The following is a 22707-nucleotide window of genomic DNA, read 5'->3' as shown; positions in this document are numbered from 1 at the left end:
TAGAAACTCAAAAAGTTATTGATATCTAAATTTGTATCTAATTATCTACCAGTTATTTTGATTATGAGGTTGGTAGCTAAGACTTTGATAGTTAATTAAATATCAATTTAAAATTTATTTATCAGTAATAGAAACTAATTAAGTCTCTAAAATAGTATCTATTATGGTACATATAACAACTAACTATTTTTTATCTCTAAAATTGATTTTTATTTAATAATTTTTATATAGTGTGTGTCAAATTTATTATACACACATTTATATTTTTTCTACTAATTAAAACCGTATGGACCAAATAAACTTTCTTCACAAATGTCATATGCGCAGAATTTAGTCAAAATTTGTATATGTCATATACTATTTTTTGAAATTTTCAAACATCATGAATATGATTAAAGATTTCTTTAAAAAATTTCGAACTCTCCATGTACACCATATTCTAAAATAAAAAATAATAATTTATCCATTTAAAGCAATATGAAATTAAATTACATACTTCTAATACTCCACTTTTAGTTTTATTTATTTTTTATTGATAAAAAATATTCATACTTTTGTATTTTTTTCATTCAATTCAATATTACCTCATAACTATTAATATGCTCTTTATCTTTCTTATGAGTATGATCTTAGTCCATTTATGGGAACAGGATGCATGATTGAGTCCACCATGTTCCTTTCTCTATGTGCAATCATATTTGTGTTGAAAATGGATGAAGCTTCTTCTCAGCAAGTCTTAGTGTGTGTTTGATGTAGAAAATTGTATTATTTGATATGAAGTTAGTGGTGATGTTATTAGTGGTCATAGTAGGTTAGAGTGAGTTTAAGATGACCTTTTGCTTCGTGACCTACTTCATATCCTTAACCAAGGTGGTAAGATCAAGCACAAAAAGTTTTTAAAAACTCTTTTATCAACTACCTTAAGTTTTCTCAAAATCAGGTTACTGCACAAAATTAAATTTGTTGATTTCTAAAACAATAGATTTATTTCTGAATTGGTTAATGGTTTTCAAAATTCTGTTAGGGAACCAAAGAGTTTGTTGCATACCGTTATTTCTGTTAAGATGAGTTGGAAGTGGTTTTAAAATCATCTTGTGTATTTGATAAAAACAATCCAATTATTTTAACTTCAACTTGTTCTTTTTATAACAGCTTTCAACTATTTTTTGAAAAATTGTTATGAAATGGTTTCTATATAAAGAGAGACACATCTCACATGAAAAATTGAGTGATCACGTTTTTGAACACATATAAAAGAGTTTTCATTGAGAGATAAAATCATTGAATGTTTTCTTGAAAGGTTCTCTCAAAGAATTCAAGTATGCTTGTTCATTGTGTGCCTTGGTCAAGGGTTGAGGTTCTGTCATTGCTAAACCGCAAAAAAGTGTTGTTGTTTTAGGATTCTTGCATCTTCTTTTCAAGTGCTTTCTTTCCTTATTCTTGCTTATGTAAAGGTGGTTGTATAGACACTTCTTGATAGGGTTTCTTGGAGTGTTCTTGCTGCTGAAATAGAGGTTTTCAGCATTGGGTATGCCTTGTTCTTGAAGGGTCCAAGAACCACAAGGTCTTGTAATTGGTTTTGTATTGAGTAGTGGATTCCACCTTGGTGTGAGGTGAGATTGGATGTAGCTCTTGATGAGTGAACTAGTATAAACTATGTGTCCATCTTTATTCTCAATCCTTGCACTCGTTTTCTGCATAATTTGATAATTTTCCCGAAAATAAATCTGTTGAATCAAAATTAAATTTGTTCTTTCTGGGCTTGTTCATTCTATTCTTCAAAGAACCTGACTAAGTTCTTTGTTGTTTGCAAATATCTAAATCTGTGTGTTGGTTGTTTAAAGAGAGTACTAAATCTTTAAACTAACTCTTTTCAAGATTCATATTCTCTTCAAGATCACTTGTTAAAGATTCAAAGTTGAAATTATGGGTGTAAATCTTGTTGTAGTAAAATAGCCTACATTGTTATGGAAAAACTATATTTTAATCTCACCTAATCTGATTAAGGTTCTGGATTTGAAAAAGTAATCAGAAAATAAATCTGTTCTTTTTAGAATGAATCTGTTCTTTTTCTCAGGATTACTTGAAAACAATTTTTGTTTGTGAAAAAAGCTACCCACCCCTTCCCCCCTTTTGAACTTAGACACTAATAGACCCAACAATTCAGACACTTCAAAACTGCTGAAGAACAAAAATTGCTCAGGTGTATTACTTTAGGCTCTCTAAATATGGAGGAAGAAGACTTTTGTGTATAGGGTAAAGACCCTTCAGGTCTGTTCTCGGTTAAATCCACGTATGAGTTCTTGGAAAGTAAAGCTAATTACAATTTTGATGGCTTCTTCAAACAGTTGTGACAGGTTAAAGCATTTACCAATGCTTTGACAACTGCATGGAGAGTCCTTTTGGATAAAATGCCCACTCGTAGCCGCTTAAGTAGAAGAGGAGTGGTAGTTGGCTCCTCTGGATATGGGTTATGCCAAACTTCGGAAGAGAGTTCTCAACACTTATTCTTGGAATGCTTTGTGGCATAGTAGGTGTGGTATTTATATCTTAGATGGATGGGAATTTTGTATGTCCAACATAAGGATTTGAAGTCTCACTTTGTTAACTTTCACCTGGTGCATTTGAGCACCAAGCAAAATGATGTGAGTTGGCATATGAAAAGACACTTTCAAGAATTGGATCAAGATTCTACAAGCAATTCAAGAACACAAATCAAGAAACCCATTTCAAGAACACAAATCAAGAAACCCATGGGAAACCCATTTCAAGAACATGAACCGAATAGAACATCAACAAGTAATTCCAATCGATTAAAACAATAACCAATGACAAACTATTGATTTGAAACATTCAATAGCAACATTTGACCGATTCAAAATCAAGAAAAAGAAACAAAACATGTTTTAGAGTTTTTGATATAGAATGCATATGGAAGAAGAAGATGAAGAGTTGAAGAAACTTATGTGGTTGAAGACAATGGGAGTGATCACGCCACTTGGATGGTGGAAGGCTCCAAGATGAGTGAGAGTGCCGCCACTTGAGGATTCCCAAGACCCACAAAATAAGACAAAGAGAAGGAGAGCAAGTCTCACAAAGAAACCACTCAAATTCAAGAGAGTAACTTCACTTTCAATTTCAATATTCAACTTGTGTTTACAAAAGCAAGGCTCCTCTTTATATAGGAATAGAGGACCGGTCATGAAAAGGTAACAATACATGAAGAGTCACTTGTAAATGAAAAGGCAAGGCATATGAAAAGACAAGGTAAATGCCACCCCTTTTCAAGTCACTTCTTTATTCTAGAAAAGTGATTTTTCCTACTACTTCCCTTTTAATGTTCTACTTTGAAACTATTCTAAAAATATTACAAAAGATATTAATTGGGCTTGGGCCTCATCTTTTGAGAAGACTAATAAGAAGAGCTTTAAATGTTTTGGGCCTTGTCCATTTTTTCTAATGATGAAGTCCTTATTTCCTTGTTGAGATGACTCTTCAAGTATAGCATCATTGGTCATCTTTATGTATTTTTGGGTTACATCATGCTCCCCAAGTTGGAGAGAATTCGACCTCGAATTTAGAACCCCTGCAAATAACATAGTGAGTTTGTATACAAAGAAGATATTTCTAAGATTAGGATGTGCAACAAACTTATGTGCATGAAGCTTGGGGATTTCATATGGGATAATTCTAGATACATGCCATGACTGTAAAGAATGTTTCGGGAAGAGATGATTTTTTTGTAAAAATCATTTTAAAAGTGGGAAACTTTTAGGAGGTATGTCAATAACATCCCTAAACTTTCTTAACAAAAATGTCAAGTATTTAGAATTATGGGGAAATGAAAAAGATAGGGAAGAAGTATACCTAAGCGGTTTAGTGAACAAAGTGAGACCCACATGACTTTCCTCTTCTTTTTCATTTGTGTTTTTATCTTTTGTTGTAATAAGGGCTTGATTTACCGCACTGAACATTATGGTTTTTTTAAGTGGACAATTTGCAGCGATGTGCCCAAAACTTAAATATTTAAAACATTACATTTTTGAGGTTTTGGTGGGTGACTTAGGGGTAGAAGGATTTTGTGTAGAAACCTTTTGGGGAGAAATGGTTTCTTTGAAAAATTTTGAAGGAGAAATTTGAGTAGAAATTTTATTTGCATCCTTCCTAGAAGAGCTATAGAAACCATCATTATGAGTATGTTTGAAAGTTGTTTTCAAAAGGTGTGATTCTACCTTGATGGCTAAGTGAACCACTTCCTTTAAAGAAGAGCACTCATGTAATTTTACCAAATATTTAATTTCTCTTCTTAAACCACTTACAACCCTTTTTATCTTTGACTCTTCATTAACATGAATATTCATTTTAGTCAAAGTTGTTTCTAAATCTTGAAAGTATTCATCTACCGTCCTATGCCTTTGATGAGGCCTTTGGAACTTCAACAAGTGTTCCTTCCTATAAGGAGGAGGAACCTTAGTTTGTTATCCAAAAAGTTTAAAATTGAGTGATCACATTTTTGAACACATATAAAAGAGTTTTCATTGAGAGATAAAATCATTGAATGTTTTCTTGAAAGGTTCTCTCAAAGAATTCAAGTATGCTTGTTCATTGTGTGCCTTGGTCAAGGGTTGAGGTTCTGTCATTGCTAAACCGCAGAAAAGTGTTGTTGTTTTAGGATTCTTGCATCTTCTTTTCAAGTGCTTTCTTTCCTTATTCTTGCTTGTGTAAAGGTGGTTGTATAGACACTTCTTAATAGGATTTCTTGGAGTGTTCTTACTGCTGAAATAGAGTTTTTCAGCATTGTGTATGCCTTATTCTTGAAGGGTCCAAGAACCACAAGGTATTGTAATTGGTTTTGTATTGATTAGTGGATTCCACCTTGGTGTGAGGTGAGATTGGATGTAGCTCTTGATGAGTGAACCAGTATAAACTATGTGTCCATCTTTATTCTCAATCCCTGCATTCGTTTTCTGCATAATTTGATAATTTCCAAGAAAATAAAACTGTTGAATCAAAATTAAATTTGTTCTTTCTTGGCTTGTTCATTCTGTTCTTCAAAGATCCTAAATAAGTTCTTTGTTGTTTGCAAATATCTAAATTTGTGTGTTGGTTGTTTAAAGAGAGTAATAAATCTTTAAACTAACTCTTTTCAAGATTCATATTCTCTTCAAGATCACTTGTTAAAGATTCAGAGTTGAAATTCTGGCTCTCGGTCTCGGGTGAACACCGAATAGGGGGTACTTGTGGAAGGCACTCCGACGCTCAAGTCAGTAAAGCGGGTGATCAGTATTCGGGTAGGTGCACAGTAATAAATGACGTACCTTTCTCCTTGGGATGTGTGTTATTTATATTATTTTAATGGGCTTACCTTATTAGGCCTGATTAGAGGAATGGATCTCACTTATGGGTGTATTACCTAATCCTTAATGACGGATTAGCTTCACTAACCTTGGTTTGAGCGTTAATGGATGTATGGATTGGCCGGTCAGGCCGACCGTGGCGATCTCCCTCGTCTCGATCAAGTTTCCGTGGTCTCGACAAGGTTTTCCCGGTCTCGGTCAGCAAGCCCGAGTCTCGGTCAGGGTGATCGGATCTTCGGTCTCGCCCGTACCAGTACAGTGGTAGCTAATGAACGTGCACCATTTTGAAGAAGATCTTTCCTATTTTTCAAGATTCACCCTACAATATGGTGCAAAAAAAAAGCCAAAATAAACTATTTTAATCCAACTATATAAAAAATAAAAAATCCGATTTAATTTATTGTAATTGATTGTTAATTTTTTTTATTCAACACTTAATAAAAAAAAGTATACGACTTTTAAATGTATAATTTTTAAGTATATAAATTACGCCCCTAATAATTTTACTAGAAAAGAAATCACATTTAGTTAAAAAATTATTATAGTTTAATTTTTTTAATATATTTAAACCTATTATTGTTGTAACTTTAATAAATATATTATAGTTTACAAAATTTAAACATTTTAAACTTACAACAACATTTTGTTTTCATTTATCTACTTCTAGTTCTAATGTAATAACGATTATTATAATGGTATATACTAAAGATCTTGGCACTATTAGAAATAATTAAATATAAATTAATTTTATAAAAAAATAATTAGTTGTTATACTGACTAAATTATATATTATTTTTTAAACTAACAAAATTATTGATATCTAAAAATTTGTGTCTAATTAGCTACCATTTATTTAGATTCTAAAGTTGGTAGCTAAAACTTTCACAGTTAATTAAATAACAATTTAAAAATTATTTACCAGTAATAGAAACTAATTAAGTCTCTAAAATAGTATCTAATATGGTATATATAACAACTAATTATTTTTTGTCTCTAAAATTTATTTTTATTTAATAACTTTCATATAGTGTGTGTCAAATTTATTATATTTTAATGGTCAAAATTAAATAAATAATTTTTTTTACTCTTATTTATGCTTTTTATTGTATACATTTTAATTTTAATAATACAAAAGTAATATTATAATCACAAAAAAGTATAAAATAATTATTTAAAATAATACATTAATAAAGTAATGATTCAATACTATATATAATACGTAATATTATGTTAATAAAATAAAATTATAATTATTAATAATAAAATCAAAGTAAGAAAGTCTTAAGATATAAAAAAAATATAGAATCATAAAAAAAGATTATTAAATAGAAACGAATTTTAGAGACAAAAAATAATTAGTTGTTATATTAACTAAATTAGATACTACTTTAGATACTACAAAATTATTGGTATCTAAATTTGTTTTTTATTGATTAATAGTTTCTAAATTTGCATCTAATTAGCTACTAAAGTTTTAACTACAATTATTTATATTTTAAATTTAGTTTCTAAAATCTTGGTAGCTAATTCGAATCATTGAACTGAAATTGTATATCATAAGTACAAGTTCGGTACAATCTGGTATAGCTGAAATTTTACATAGCAAGTAAGAATTCAATTATATAGCATTATACAAATCATTTTTCACATACACAATTTCAACATAATTATATTTTTTTCTACTAATTAAAATCGTATGCACCAAATACACTTTTTTAACAAATGTCATCTGCATATAATTTACTCAGAATTTCGTTAAAATTTTTTGAACTCTCCATCTACACCAAATTATAAAATATAAAAAAAAATTATCCATTTATAGTAATATGAAATTAAATTACATCCTTCTAATAATTCACTTTTTATTTTATTTATTTTTTATTAATAAAAATATTCATAGTTTTGTATTTTTTTCATCCAATTGAATATTACCTCATAACTATTAATATTCTTTTTATCATTCTTATGAGTATGATCTTAGTCCCTTTATGGGAATAGGATGCATGTTAGAGTCCACCATGTTCCTTTCTCTATCTACAATCATCTTCAGACACTTCATAACTACTAAAAAACAACAACTGCTCAGGTGTATTTCTTTGGGCTCTAAATATGGAGGAAAATGACTTTTGTGTATGGGATGAAAGTAAAGCTAATTACAATTTTGATGGCTTCCTCAAATAGATGTGGCAGGTTAAAGCATTTACCAATGCTTAGACTAGTGCATGGAGAGTCCTTTTGGATAAAATGCCAACTCATAGCAACTTAAGTAGAAGAGGAGTGGTAGGTTGCTTATCTGAATGTGGGTTATGCCAAACTTCAGAAGAGACTTCTCAACACCTATTCTTGGAATGCTTCGTGGCACAGGTGTGGTCATTATGTCTTAGATGGATGGGAATTTTGAATGCCCAACATAAGGATTTGAAGTCTCACTTTGTTAACTTTCACTTGGTGCATTTCAGAACCAAGCAAATTCTGGTATGGAAAGGTTTGTGGTTGGGAATAGTGAGGGGCGTGTGGGAACAAAGAAATATTGTTATCTTTAAGCAAGGGAAACCTAATGCGCAAGTAATCTTCCATCAGGCACAACCCAGATCCTGACTTTGGATGAAAAACAGGGTATGTGCTTTCAACTTTTCCTTCTTAGATTGGCTCTAAAATCTTGAACTTTGTCGAAAAAGTTGCAGGTGATGATCGGAAGTTTTGTCACCTGTTAAGATTTTGTTCAACACAAGGGGAGTGGAGTTCTATTATGCTTATACAATTTAGAGTGTGAATCATCTCAACGGTAGGGGTTAAGGGTGTATGGTAGTTTTTGTTGCTTTGTAGAGGCTGTATGGTAACTTTGTTGATGATGTTGTTAGTCGGTAAGTTGGGACTGCTAGGATGGGATGTGGATGGAGAGGTTTTATCCTTGAATCCTCTTGTCTGTGTCTTTGCTTTCTTTGCTTCATTAAACATACACCAAAAAACAAAGGGTGCGGTCTTAAGTAAATGGCAAAGAGCATCTGTTGGTAGGGTTTTCTCTATGGGGCCCAGTAAATCTTTGTTTCGGTCTTGTGTGGAGCAGACAACATAAGCTATGATGGTTTCTATTATGGGGACTCTGGAGGCGTGTCGATGTTTTTGAGGGGCATTGGTTATTTGGGATGCGTGTCCTACGGATCAATTACTAGGAAGCTAGTGTTATAACTAGTTTTTGAGGAGGTGCTTTCTGGTTTTAGCTGCCTTTTTTAAGCATTGTACTTCTTTGTTCACAAAGTTCTCCCCTTGGTGGATGATCAATCATTAGTGGTCATCTCCTTCTAAGTTGGATCAAATGTTGTTTGTTTATAGGTGTTGGATATTTGGTTTTCTGCATATTATGACTGGAGGGGAGCTCCTAATCTTTGGCAAAGATGTTATCAGTAATAGTGGTTTTGTTGTTTATACTCTAAAAGGGAGCCAATTTTGGTTGGTGAAGGTGTTGCTCATCCTGTCGCTAAGGCAGACTTTCTTTATGAATTAGAGGTGAAACAAAGTATGTGCAAATTCATCCTCAAGTTCCTTATGCCTTGTCTGTTGGAAGATGCTTATTCTTTAGTTTTGGTAGTCTTCGTGCAGATGAAGGATTTGATGACGGATATATGTATCCAAGGGTACCGTAAAATGTATAGATTAGGATCTTGGAAGTCGTGAGCATTGTCCAAAACGCCAACTCTTGCCTGTAAGGAGAAGTGTTGGTCTGCGTTTTGGATGTTGCAGACCCAACCTAAGTGTAACCAGGGTAATATTGCTAAGGAAACGGTTTTTGTGCAGGTTTTTATGCTTCCTGTCAAAAATGTTTTTTGTACAACATTTGTGCATAATTTGGCAGCAACATTGCAAACTCTGTTTCTCTTTTTGCCTGTGTTTTGTAGTTTTGTCTGCCTCTTACTTTTTTTGCGAATGTTGGTTCTTGTATAAGGGTTAAGACACTCCTAAAGTGTCCCTCTTGATCGATAAAAAAAATATTTGGACACTTCATTTGATGAGTTTAATTAATTTTAAATTATGGTATAACTAATTATTTGGACACTCCCTATCCAAATGTTTAATTATTTTTAATCACTATCCAGATGTTTTCTTGGTCTTATTTTTTTAGCATCTGCAATAGTTTAGTGGATTCGATTCATGTAGATTATCGCAAACCATGATAAGAAAATGAAGTTATTTTTTAAAATAAACATAATTTATTTTCTTTCATGATTGTTATGGTAGTTTGTAGGTTATATAAACTAAAGGACTTTAGTAACTCGTTTTTAGGTTTTATATAAATAATTAACGTTTTAAATTGATCGATTTTGTTAGGTTAAATTAATTGGTAGGCATTCAGGATGATTTATAAGGGTTGGACCACTCTGAAAGTGGCCCATATTTATTTTTTTTTTCTTGTCGATAAAAAAAAAAACTTTGTTAATAAAGCCAGTTTTCTATGCAAGTAATGCATATCCCTCTAGCTATACATATCGCAATGCTTCTTTTATTCCTAAAATGAAATTAAATAAAAATACTGAAAGATAACTTTTTTTATCAGTACGAAGTAATAAAATTAAATAGACTCACTCCTTCTATATACATATCAAACCACAATATAACCTCCTACTGTCTACCCAACACTACCAACTAAATTAGAAATAGAAATATCAAGGTTCAACCAAAACTCTTGTATCCTTGTTGTCATTCTTCTCATCATTTTATTCTCTAATAAACTCAATTTTCATGATTCAAGGAATACACTATGATTTCAACAATACATTGGTGAATGGAATTAGGGTGAAAACTAAATCTATCAAAATTTTATTCAAATAAAAACTTATTACTCTATTTTATTTTCGAAATATTTTTAAAAAGATAAATCTGAGAAATTAAAACATTTCTTAATTTAATGTGATTTTTTTAAATATTAATAGGTGAAATATTTAATTTTGAAAAAAAAATTATTGATGAATCATGGTATAAAATTATATCGGTTGATTGAAAAATAATAATTATGATTATAGTAATATTAAATTGATTAAAAATAGATTATTTCTTATTATGATTTTAAAATATAAAAATGTGATGTGAATATGGTTATTACCAGTTTGTATTACTATTTTTGATTTAGTTGGTTTCTAAAATAAAGGGTAATTGATATGAATACATTGAAGATTGTATTAATATTGTTATCAACAACAATAATTTTTCATTATATATATGAATAGTTTTTAGAAGAATTTTAATACACAGAAAACAATTGCTCGTTTTTCCTTCTCTTACTGTTTAAGTTTGATATTGGGTGAGATATAGTGACAGAATAAAATAAAGATGACAATAGTAGCAAAAACACGTTTACCACTCTTTGCTTGCATTTTGGTCATCATTTTATTCTTAGGTAAATTGAGTTTCATTATCGGAGAAACTAAGAAAGTTTGGTTATACTTTTTGTTGTTATAAGTTGCATGCATTAACCATTTTAGATTCAGTTAAAAGTGTATGTGTTGTTGCATGCATGTATTAATGATGAATGTATGTTATTATGGTAGATATTATGTTAGAATAATGTATAATTGGTGTGTGAAGATATAGGTGGAGCAGAATCAACAATGAAGGAGACTGATGTGAAGGATTTAGGTGAATGGATGAGCATGAAAGATATAGAAGAAAATGATGTGTATTGTTGTTCTGATAACCGTGTACGAAATTGCAACCTAGGAACACAGGACGACAAACATTGTAATTCTCTTTGTCTAAACCATCCCTGCGAAAAAGGTGGTCGTTGCAAAGTCTTTGGCCATAAAAATCCAAGACACTTTTGCCATTGTTTATGCTAAATCCATGCAACATATCAGATCAGATGATGAAGATTCTAAATGTCGATATATTATATATATATATATATATATATATATATATATCTTCACTTTATTTTCATTTATATAAATAAGCCACAAAATGTATAATTTTCATTAATGTATAATTTATAAGAAATAAATTTTCTAAATCAAATTATAATTTTAAACTCTGAAATTTTTTAAAGTGAATTTTGTGAGAGTGGTAGCTAATGAACGTTCACTATTTTGAAGAATATATTTCCTATTTTTCAAGATTCACCCTACAATATGGTAAAAAAACCAAAATAAACTATTTTATTCCCCATAATATGAGACAAATATTTTATAAAAAAACTATATAAAAAAGTCAAAATCCGATTTAATTTATTGTGATTGATTGTTAAATTTTTTTTTATTCAACTCTTAATAAAAAAAAAGTATACGATTTTTAAATGTATAAGTTTTAAGTATATAAATTATGCTCCCAATAATTTTACTAGAAAAAAAAAATCACATTTAATAAGTTAAAAAATTATTATAGTTTATTTTTTTAATATATTTATACCTATTATTATTGCAATTTTAATAAATATACCCACTTCAGGGGTGGTTCAACCCTTATAGAGAGTAGAAAGTTCAAAGACTATCTTTCTATATACATATCAAACCACAATATAACCTCTTACTTCTACCCAACACTACCAACTAAATTAGAAATAGTTTTTAGAAGAATTTTAATACACAAAAAACAATTGCTCGTTTTTTCTTCTCTTACTCTTTGAGTTTGATGTTGGGTGAGATATAGTGATAGAATAAAATAAAGATGACAATAGTAGCAAAAACACGTTTACCACTCCTTGCTTGCATTCTGGTCATCGTTTTATTCTTAGGTAAGATGAGTTTAATTATCGGAGAAACTAAGAAACTTTGGTTCTACTCTTTGTTTGTATAAGTTGCATGCATTAACCATTTGAGATTCAGTTAAAAGTATATGTGTTGTTGCATGCATGTATTAATGATGAATGTATGTGATTATTGTAGATATTGTGTTAGAATAATGTATAATTGGTGTGTGAAAATATAGGTGGAGAAGAATCAACATGAAAGAGAGTGATAGGAAGGAATTAGGTGAATGGATGAGCATAAAAGATATAGAAGAAAAGAATGTGTATTGTTGTTCTGACAACCGTGTACGAAGTTGCAACCCAGGAACAGAGGACGACAAACATTGTAATTCTCTTTATCTAAACCATCCTTGCAAAAAAGGTGGTCGTTGCAAAGTCTTTGGCCATAAAAATTCAAGACACTTTTGCCATTGTTTTTGCTAAATCTATGCAACATATCAGATAAGATGATGACGAAGATTCTAAATCTTGATATATTATATATATCTTCACTTTATGTTCATTTATATAAATCAACCACAAAATGTATAATTTTCATTAATGTATAATTTGTATAAAATGTATTTTCAATATCTAATTATAATCTTACACTCTAGAACTTTGTGAAAGTGAATTTTGTGAGAGTGGGAACTAATGAGCGTGCACCATTTTGAATCCCGAACACATTGAATCAAATTAAAAAAAAATATTAACATAATTTTAAAAACAAAGGTACCTTTAATCATTTTATAAAAACATAGGTGTATCGGTCGGCACCACGAGTTAGGGTGTAATTGGGTCGGCTTCACATTAAGGATCTAAAGGACACCATGGTAAAGTCATCGAAGGGAAGGGTGATGCATAAGACTGAGAAAAAAGTATTATAAACAAAAAAGAAATCGTGAGGTGTGTTTTCCCAACCATGGCAAACTTGGTCGGTGTAGCCGCATATATTACCCATTAGTTCATCCGAGGGTGAAAGGGTTTTAAGAAAGCAAATTTGGATAAAAAATTATCTAAATTGTTGGAATCTCTGAAGCAAGTAGGGATATTTAAGACACGTGGGTCAACCCACTCATAACTCGACCTTCTTACCTCCGATCGACCGAATGGTTCGAGTTACTCATATTTCCCGCACTTCCAAATGTTGTATGGGTAACCTCAGAAGACTCAACATTAACAACACTAACAGATGAACTGGTAGAAGAACACATCACTAACCTGAATAATGTAAGAAGAGTGAAATTAAGTTGGAAGACTCGGCACTCAAAGCATACGTGGTAAACCTTATTAGCAACAAAGAAAGCGTAAACCTTTCCTCAACCAAATGAAGTCCTATTTATAGGAAACTAACGAGGAGAGAGATTATCGTGCATACGTTTCAGAAACGTTAGATCCATATCCATCTAACAATTAGCGCCACTCAGCATACGAAACGACAAACAATCTCAACTATTCGATCCATCTGATTAAACAGAGTCGTGTGAAATGGCAGCTTTACTCTAAAAAGTAAACGTCAAATCTCTGTCAGGCATTTAATACTTCCAACAGTCACATATCACCTCGGGAACTCCAACGGTCATTTCTGAATCCTTAAAAATAAATTTTTCTAGCCTGGGACCAAGTGTACCGATCGATACCGAACGAGCCAATTTCGGTACATCAACTAACCGCCCGAGTCAAATAACACATAAAGGTACATAATAAATAAACAAGTAACAACAATTATGATGGCGTTGAATGAGTCAATTCATTCCTCAAAATATATGGGAAATATCTCCAACATAACAGATAAAACTGATTAAGCTGAAAGAAACATGTTCCTAGTATTAAGGAACCACTATGCATCTCAGTTAACAAATGATATGCGGCCCATAAGGGTCAGGACCCATAAACCAGCACTATAAATAGAGTCGTATGTGGAGAAGTAAGGTACGCTTTTTACATTCTATCATAACACACCTAAACTAGAGTACTCACTTGAGCGTCAAAGTACCTTCTGCAGTTAACCCCCGAACAACCGAGCATCAACATTGAAGGAAGGAGATTAGAAGGAATTTGGAGATCATCGACACATCAGCAATTGTACATCCAGTCATAGGTACTATTTGGACCCTCAGCTTATACATGTACAATAGGAATATGACCAATTGATCTAATCAACCTATCTTCATAAACAAAATCTAATATAAAAGTAGTATGTACAACAATGGTGCGTAGATGCGAAGGAAGTTGTCCATATGACTCAACTTAAAACATAAATACACTACTAGAAAATCATTAAATAGAAATCAATTTTAGAAACAAAAAATAATTACTTGTTATATTAACTAAATTATATACTATCTTAGAGACTAAAAAATTTATTGGTATCTAAATTAGTTTCTATTATTGATAAATAGTTTCTAAATTGGTATCTAATTGTTAAAACTTAGGATACCAATTTAGAAACTATTTATCAATAATAAAAACTAATTTAGATATCTATGTTATTTTTAGTCTCTAAAATAATATTTAATTCAGTGAATATAGCAACTATTTATTTTTTGTGTTTAAAATTGATTTTTGTTTAATGATTTTCTTGTAGTGATATAGTTAAAGAGTAAGAAGATGTCACCTATAAATTTCTTCTCTTGTGACAAGTACATGTATCGCTTACTTTGTCACAATCACCTACTTAGCTTTTTTATGTTTTATTTCCTATTCCTGAATTTATGACAGACATGTAATATGTTCCTTTTGTCCATGGTGTTATCTGGTTTCTTGAAAGAAATCATCATGCAGTGCATATTTGTTGGGGAAGGTTATTTGTTTTGATGTTATAGAAAAATAGAAAGAAACAACAAGAATACAATGTTGTAACATATCAAACTCATACAAAAAGGGCGTTTTCAGAGCTTCAAACCTGCATCTATCAGCAAAAATATGTTCAAGTTTTCTTTGAATCCTAGGTGGAGTGCAATAGCGGGTGAAGAAAGTAGAGAGAAAATTCTTTAGAATCTAAAAGAAATGATAGTGTCTGAAGCAGTTTATCCTTGTATTTCAGCAATTTTTCCCAGACTTAATGTCGTCAAACACAGTCTAAGGATGTGGAAGATGCCGAGTTAGCTACAAAATAATATCGTTCATTCATAGACTTGTGGTGGTTCAATTATGTTGTGGTGGTTCAATTATGTTGATGAAGGATGTATTATGCATGATCCAATCGTCTAACCTCAACCATGTTTTTTGTATAATTTTAATCAAACAATGTTAATCAATGATGCAGGAATTGGAATATTGTTTGAAGTAGTGTTGTTGGGCAGATGACATGTATATAATGGGTTTGTTTAAACTATGTATTTTATAAAGCCACCAATCTGCATTGGAAGTTAGGTGGCATTAGAAATACCATTTTTAGAATGTAATATGTGAACATATAATATAACTTTTATTTCACTGCTAATTTTGATATGAGAATACAGTCTTTCAAAATAGTCTTACAATAGACTTTTCGAATTTCTATCTTCTCTCATAAAACCCATACTATAAATTACATTTAAAATCATAATATAAATGACATTCATAACTAAAATTAAAGATAATAATTATTGACTATTCAAATTTTAAAATAAAACTGACAAAGGTTTTGAGTTTAATGCTAACATAATATAGGTTAGGTTAAGATTGGACATAATATATTGAAAATGAAGGCGACTAGCCACTCATATTTTGTATAAACCGTTTAGAGCATAACTCAAATATTCCATTTTTTTACTTCAAAAAAAATAATAAAATAAAGATAAACAGCATGTAAGGGGTGTTCCAACTCTTGCTCCAACCCTTATAAAAGAAATTTCAAACAAAGCCCTCCCCCTCCCATATAATCCAACACTAGGATAAAGGTGAAAACAATTACATGGGTAGCACAAGTGCTCCTTCCCTACTAAAAGGAATACCTCCAAAGTTACATCTCCCAGTACATAAAAATCAACCAAAAAGACAGGGTACCATAACTAGCTTCGTGGAGTTTGAATTACGCTGCCACAATTGACATAACCCAGATCTTTCATAAAAAGGTTCCATCTAGCTTCATACTTCGTGCATGTCCTAAGGTGGGTTTTCGGAAATACACGAATGCTCATCAAACATGGGATGACTTGTTGCAATGTATCATCTTTGTTTTCCCCAGCTTTCACAACAACATCAGTATTCATTACACCAATCATCCAGAGCTCTTCCTTCCACCATAACAACCAATAAGCCCTACAAAAAGCTGCAATACCAGCCGAAATAAAGAGGGAAATAACACCCCCTACCCCCTACCAACAACCCAACTCATGTATAAGACCCTTTACACCCATAATAAAAACTTGTACTTCAACATTTGAAACGTACTCACCCTAAAATAACAACACCTAACAACACCTATTGTTGGGTTGGACTCACTTCCTATCTAGAGGCCAGTCCAATATTAAACTTTAGGATTTTTCGAACAGAGAGACAGCCATCAGCAGATACAGACAGTGAGAAAAAAAAGAGAGAGAAAAGATTAAAGAGAGAGAAAGTTTCGCTCATCAACTTCCGACCGCCACGGACTCTTTGTTCACCGTTGGATCGGACTGAAATTTTTTCAACAGGTTCATACTTTGTGTGACTTCAATCTGACCGTTCTCGTATCTTGCAGAAGTTGTTTGAGCAGAGAGAAATTCATCTCACATTACATCAGCGTTCTCAGCGTTTCTATTGAGGACGAAAACTTTCGTATTGCTGCTGCTGTTTCGTCCACCATCGATGGAACTGAAATTTTGTCAAGAGGTTCATACCTCGTGGTTCTTCAAGTTGGACCATTCGGATTGTTCAAAAGTCACCGAAACATTTACATATAGGTCGCGTACGGTAACTGTAGTTTGTGAATTTTTTTTCAAGTTTCTTGTTCTCTGTTTCATCTCTGTTGTATTACTATTTGGCTGGTTATTAAGCACAAACTTTGATCATAGTGGAGCTTGATTGACTGGCTTGTGCCCGTGGTTTTTACTTCTCACATTGAGAAGGTTTTCCACGTTAAAATTTATGTGTCTTCCTGAAGTTTGTTTTGTGTTGTTGTCATTATTTGTTATTGCTCCTCACAAATTATTGCAAGTTGGGGAAATTATTATCCGCTGCTTATTGCTCTTGTTGAGATATTATTGTTATTGTGTTGAATTTTCCATCACCCACATGGTCAAATAATATAAAGACACAAATATTTTTCGTAATTAGCAAACATAACATATAAATAAAATAGTACATGTACCTCAACCCATATACAAGGTTTTGTACAAAAAAATCCTTATAAAAGAACAAGAAAATTACAATCCATAAAATTACAACATTTGTACCAAGCTCAAGAATTAACAACTAACGAACACATCCCTACGTTGTAATTATCATATAAAACATAGAATTTAAAAAAAAAAAAATATTCCACCTTTATGCATATATGGTAAAAAAACTGGCCTGATCATATGTGCCACAGTAGGTGATCATATAAATGCAGGTAGTTACCATAAAATCATTTAGATTCTAGATTGATACATATAATTGGGCACTGATCTAGTCAGAATATGAGAAACATACCTTTGAGACATTGTTTTTCATTGAAGCTCAATATTGGACCTAAGCCAGGGATTAAATTTCCTCGCATCCATTTTTCTTAGTTAAACATTTTTCTTAGTTAAACACTACTTCAAATGACAGAGACTAACACATCTTTCTATAGTTTATTACCTTCTTGGCTGAAACAGTAGGTATAGAATTAGACAAAATGTCTTGGCAAAGAGTTGTGATTAACTGTCCCAAGTCACTTATTGCATCACACAGTATTCGCAGTATGACAAAATACTCTATTTAATTTAATTAATTTTTTCCTGATAAAATAAACTATCTAAATCCTAGAAAATTGAATGAGATAAGTTTCAAGGTAAAACTACCATCTTAAAACAATGTAAGAGGAAAAATGAATCGACAATCTAAGACTACCATATGACTATCGTCCTGAACAATATTAATGTGACTCGTACTCCAAGTTTTTCAAATGGTTGCATGTAAAAAATGCTAGCGACAATTCTAGTTGCATGAAGAAGACACTCTCTAACATGTTATAGTTGCATGTTTCACCACTTCGTAAGTTGTGTGAATTATTGATACCGTGAATTACCCTTTATATCATCAATGAATTGTATCATCGTATTTGGCCAAAGGAATCTATATCATGTAACGATATTTGTACTTGAAGCTAGCTTTGCATGAGGAAAAAATCATTTGTATCTCATAATTTGCGTTCCTTTATGTCATTGTAATGGATTGCAAAGATGAAAATAACGAGGTAACATTGGCAAATATTCTAGCAGCATTTAACTTCTATACATTCATTGTTCTGGTTTGCATTAGCATACCAACAAACTAGCCACAAGAGATTATATGAGTGACACCATATCCCCTTTGGGGCAAACAATCATGTAGAAAAATAACCAAACTAATATCAGGCTTAGGAGGGATAAATTGTGGAATCACATGTATCTGAGTATATTTTGGAAACTTGTTCATACTATCAACTTTTTATCATAACTAAACTACTTGGAAAATGTACTTCTGCAGCAATACCCTGTTCTTCTGCATCCTTCAATATTTGAAATGTCTCATAATGGTTTGAGTTGATGCTTGCATTGTTGTTGAGACCAATAGGCATGAGCAGCTAAGACCCTATCCAAAAGCTCCTGAGGAACAGGTTCTCCCCTTCTTTGTTGAGGTGAGATTCTAGCAGTGTGCACTAATGTCTTCCACTTATCCTACAACATTCTCATAGTCACTCAACTGTTACCATAGTGCAAATATTGCATATTTTGTGTGTGGATGAATAATCCTAGCACTTCAAGAATTTTTCTTACAACAATTTTCCGAAAATATCAGCAAACTTGAAAAGTACTGGAGGAGATAATTCACAATGAAAACACCAACTATCCAATATCAAATGCTGTCTCTTAACTATTTTGGTAGAAAACATCCTAGCTTTTACGAAAGCAATAATAAGAAGGAGAAATTGCATATCTTTGCTAATATAGTCCTTTTTAAGAAAAAAATTTACCAGCACTTACAAGAAAAGAAATAAAAAAGATAAAATACATTGATTTTCCATAAGATAGAATCAAATTACATACACCTTAGCTTCTGGAAAAGTTAAAATAAGAAGAAATTTTATAAAAAGTTAAGTGTATAAGTTGATTTTAAGGTAAAAAAGATTAATTTATCTTACCCTTTATTTTTTATCTTCTTTTAAAAGTTTAACCAAAAAAACTATTTAAAAAGAAACTAAGAAAAACATTATGATTTGGACTATATCATACAAGTTATGATCTTTCGGCATATTACAGGAGATTTCCTCCAAACAATGCATAACGCGTCACATGAATTGCTAACCTTCAAATCAACGTAAGTTCGATGTTTTGCATGGTCAAAAGCACGTTGTTTGACATCACGCCACCTACAACCCACAAGCAATATTCAATACACCAGAAAGGGTATAGCTACGTACTCATTAACCAAAAGCATAGAAGACTAAATTTTCATCAACAAACCTTCCAGTTCCAAGTTTTTCAACAGCCTGAACCAATGCTTCTACTTCTAGAACCGAGAATGGCCTTCTAATTCGGCGTTGTGCAAAGTCAGGATTCCCAGATTTGCGACGAAATGGAACCACAGCTAATGCCTCCATGTTAATGGCCGGAACTGCCACCAGAGTGCGACATTTTGACATGTTATTGTTAGCATAAGTATCTGTTGGAGAGGAGACCACATTAAGATCACCCTCCACACATCTTTCAACTTTTATCATAGAACGTTCTTGGGATACGTTCACTGTTCCTTGTTGTAACAGTAAAGATGTTGATTGCCTGTTTATTGAATATCGTCAAAATTAGTAACTGCTAATAGGATCATCAAAAGTAATTCCATGGATGAAAGGACTAAGAAAGGTAGAAAGGTTAATTACTTGGATAATTTTTGCTGCGAACCAGTTTTTAGAAAACAAGGGTTATCATTGCATGAAGATGGAGAGTTTGAACTATGTCTTGGCTCCAACATGAATCCTAATCTATGACGTTTGTCATCTTGAGATATTCCTGTTTGGATTAGAGTTTTGCTATCATCTCGTACTTTCTTTCCCTGAAGAAGGATGCCTACATGTAGTTCATCTCCGAGTATACTTGTCACAGCCTCCATTACTGTCCTCTACAAAGTAATAATAATAACAACAAGAAGAATTAACCATAATCATAAAAGTAGACAAAGGAGCATGAGAAAAGGTACAATGGGTGACTTACTATGGTTATTATACTTACTTTATACACTTGAAATCTATTTTCATTTGGTATGGAGGCATGAGAACATACTATAAAGGTGGTTTGGTGTTAGGTTTAAGACTCAGATTATCTCGTAAATTTGTTCATGTTTCTCAGTTTCTTTTATAGTTATCCCTCATTGCTTTAGTCACATATGATGGAAGTACACATACAATAATTGCTTACCTTCAATGAACCAATCGTTGCAGTTTCAGGTATGTTAATGAAAAGTTCTGGAACTTTAAAGGATTTTATGCTGAGCTTCACTGTAAGTAAAAGATGAAAATCGTTAAAACCTTATATAAGAAGATGTTATGTCAAACTGAATTAGGATTAGATATTGTTAATTCGTAACCATTGATTTTCTTACCATTACAACCCTTGGACCCTGAATGCACTTGTTGACCAACTATAGAGGATGATTCTTCAATTGCTGCATGTTATTAATTTGACCATTTAACCAAAGTTGTGTGGAAGCTAAAAGGAAACATACATTACAAGGAAAAGTAAAAGGTAGGCAAACCAAGCACTGTAGCACCTGTACCATGATTTGTGTCGTTGACCCTGGTGGTATCAGAAGAATCAAACATGCCTTGACACTGAGACCCCCTATCAGAAGTGGATGATGAGGTCTGGTTGAAGAACTTCCTCTTCTTAAATGGATACATCCTTTGTAAATTTTCAAGTTCAGAATTGTCCCTACTATTGTTCTCATCTATGTCAACACAATTTATGGAACTATTAATTTTTATACAAATGTGCAAATTTTGGAAATTGACTAACAATCGTGAATATATGCATCAATAGTGATTTCTTTTTTCACACTCAGGGGAACACTAAAAACTGATGTGAAAATATGAATTCGAAAGCAACTGCAAGTAAAGCTACATACCACTCATAAGAGGACTTGCATATTTCAATTTTGGCATATCTGGTGGTGTGGTAGATATCTTATACCTGGAGTTCAGTTGGGTGCAGTTAACTAAGTTTTCATCATCATCTCTAACTAATTTCCTACCACTGGAAGTGTTGGGAAAGGAATCAAGATGCCTATGGCCTTCCAATGACGACTTTGCCACATTATTTTCTGAGCTGCAATCTTTAGATACTTTGTAGCTTGGTTCTATTAGCCCATCAAAGCAACCTTTATTGTGGGTGTTTTTCTCATTTACTCTTCTTCTTTTAACCCTTTCATCTTCCCTTTCAAGGATATTTTGGCCTTGGCCTTCAAGATGGTTTCCAGGAAAAGATGAATTGTCCATGACTCTGGTAAGAGTTTTAATAAAACAAAATACTGATGAGTCATCACAACTTTACAAAGTGATTAAGATAGATCATGAACAACAAAAGCTTTATTGCACTTTGTAATAAGAAACATTTGGTTGATCGATTGTTATTGAATTATAAAAAAATTAATTATCAAGAAAAATAACTGTTCAAATGTACCTAAGGTTCTCATGTTTCCCTTGCCTACTAGGGACACAGGCAGAGACAATTTCACTGCAATTTCCATGCTCAAATAGGTCCTTCTTAAATGATCCACCTTCATCCTCAAGCTTATCCTTTATGTTAGCACTAGAGAAAGTTTGAGGATCTTTTGTAGGCGCTACATTGTCAAGACCGGAATTCTCACTCTCTTGCAAGAAGTTGCCAGCTACATTAGCCAATATTTCAAAAGCTTGTATTTGGTTATTTTCAGGTTTCTTCCTGATTGTGCCCCTCCCCTAAACCATGTACTAGAATTATCAAGATTTTGAAACAGTACTGATAATACAAGTCAACAAGGAGTATGGGGAAAAGAAGGGAGAAAAGTTCGTTTGCTTACCCTAATTGACCTTGAAGCTTTAGGAATTGCAGGCCCTTTGTAGCCATTAAAACCATAGTTCACCTTCTTCTGCAACATCATTCTAAATAATCATTCCTATAAGGAAAAGTCATCAGATAAAATGTGATTGTCTTCCTTTGGTTTTGCAAACACCAAGAACAGAACCTGTTAGCATAATCAAATTTCAGTCAGCAGCTATAATGTTTAGTATATTGATCAGTCTTCATTATACCTAGTTGCCAGTGCAAAATGTTATAAGGGTTTAATTCATTCAATTAGAACTAGTCACATGCAAAGGCAAGCAAAGTAACATTTTTCTTATTGTGCCTAATTGGTATATATGTTTTCTTAAGAAAGCTAAACAAGCAAGAAATTTTCTACATGGTAAAATCTGAAAAAAAAATTACAAAGTAATGATAGATGACATTAAGAAAAACTAGGCAATAAAAAAAT

The 22707-nt window shown here is 32.1% G+C and overlaps 1 protein-coding gene across 3 annotated transcripts; it reads right to left on the bottom strand.

The window, feature by feature from the left end:
- Positions 1-18432: 18432 nt before the first annotated feature.
- LOC137826205 (telomere repeat-binding protein 5) lies at positions 18433-22335 on the bottom strand. Of its 3 annotated transcripts, none has more exons than XM_090294441.1 (10): positions 22255-22335; positions 21876-22153; positions 21322-21695; positions 20953-21144; positions 20800-20862; positions 20616-20695; positions 20081-20319; positions 19668-19982; positions 19510-19573; positions 18433-18881 (listed from the first exon to the last, which is right to left on the bottom strand). In XM_090294441.1, exons 1-10 carry the CDS (start codon positions 22333-22335, stop codon positions 18732-18734), a joined length of 1836 nt encoding a protein of 611 aa, XP_090150567.1. In that variant the 3' UTR covers positions 18433-18731. The 3 variants fall into 3 exon arrangements, with proteins under 3 accessions (XP_090150567.1, XP_090150568.1, XP_068488191.1); XM_090294442.1 differs by having other exon boundaries at positions 20968-21144; XM_068632090.2 differs by having other exon boundaries at positions 20974-21144.
- Between the last annotated feature and the right edge of the window lie 372 nt (positions 22336-22707).

The sequence above is a fragment of the Phaseolus vulgaris genome, chromosome 8, assembly GCF_051622355.1.
Source record: "Phaseolus vulgaris cultivar YP4 chromosome 8, ASM5162235v1, whole genome shotgun sequence".
In the NCBI taxonomy this organism is placed as follows: Eukaryota; Viridiplantae; Streptophyta; class Magnoliopsida; order Fabales; family Fabaceae; genus Phaseolus; species Phaseolus vulgaris.
This window is presented reverse-complemented; position numbering and strand designations above follow the sequence as displayed.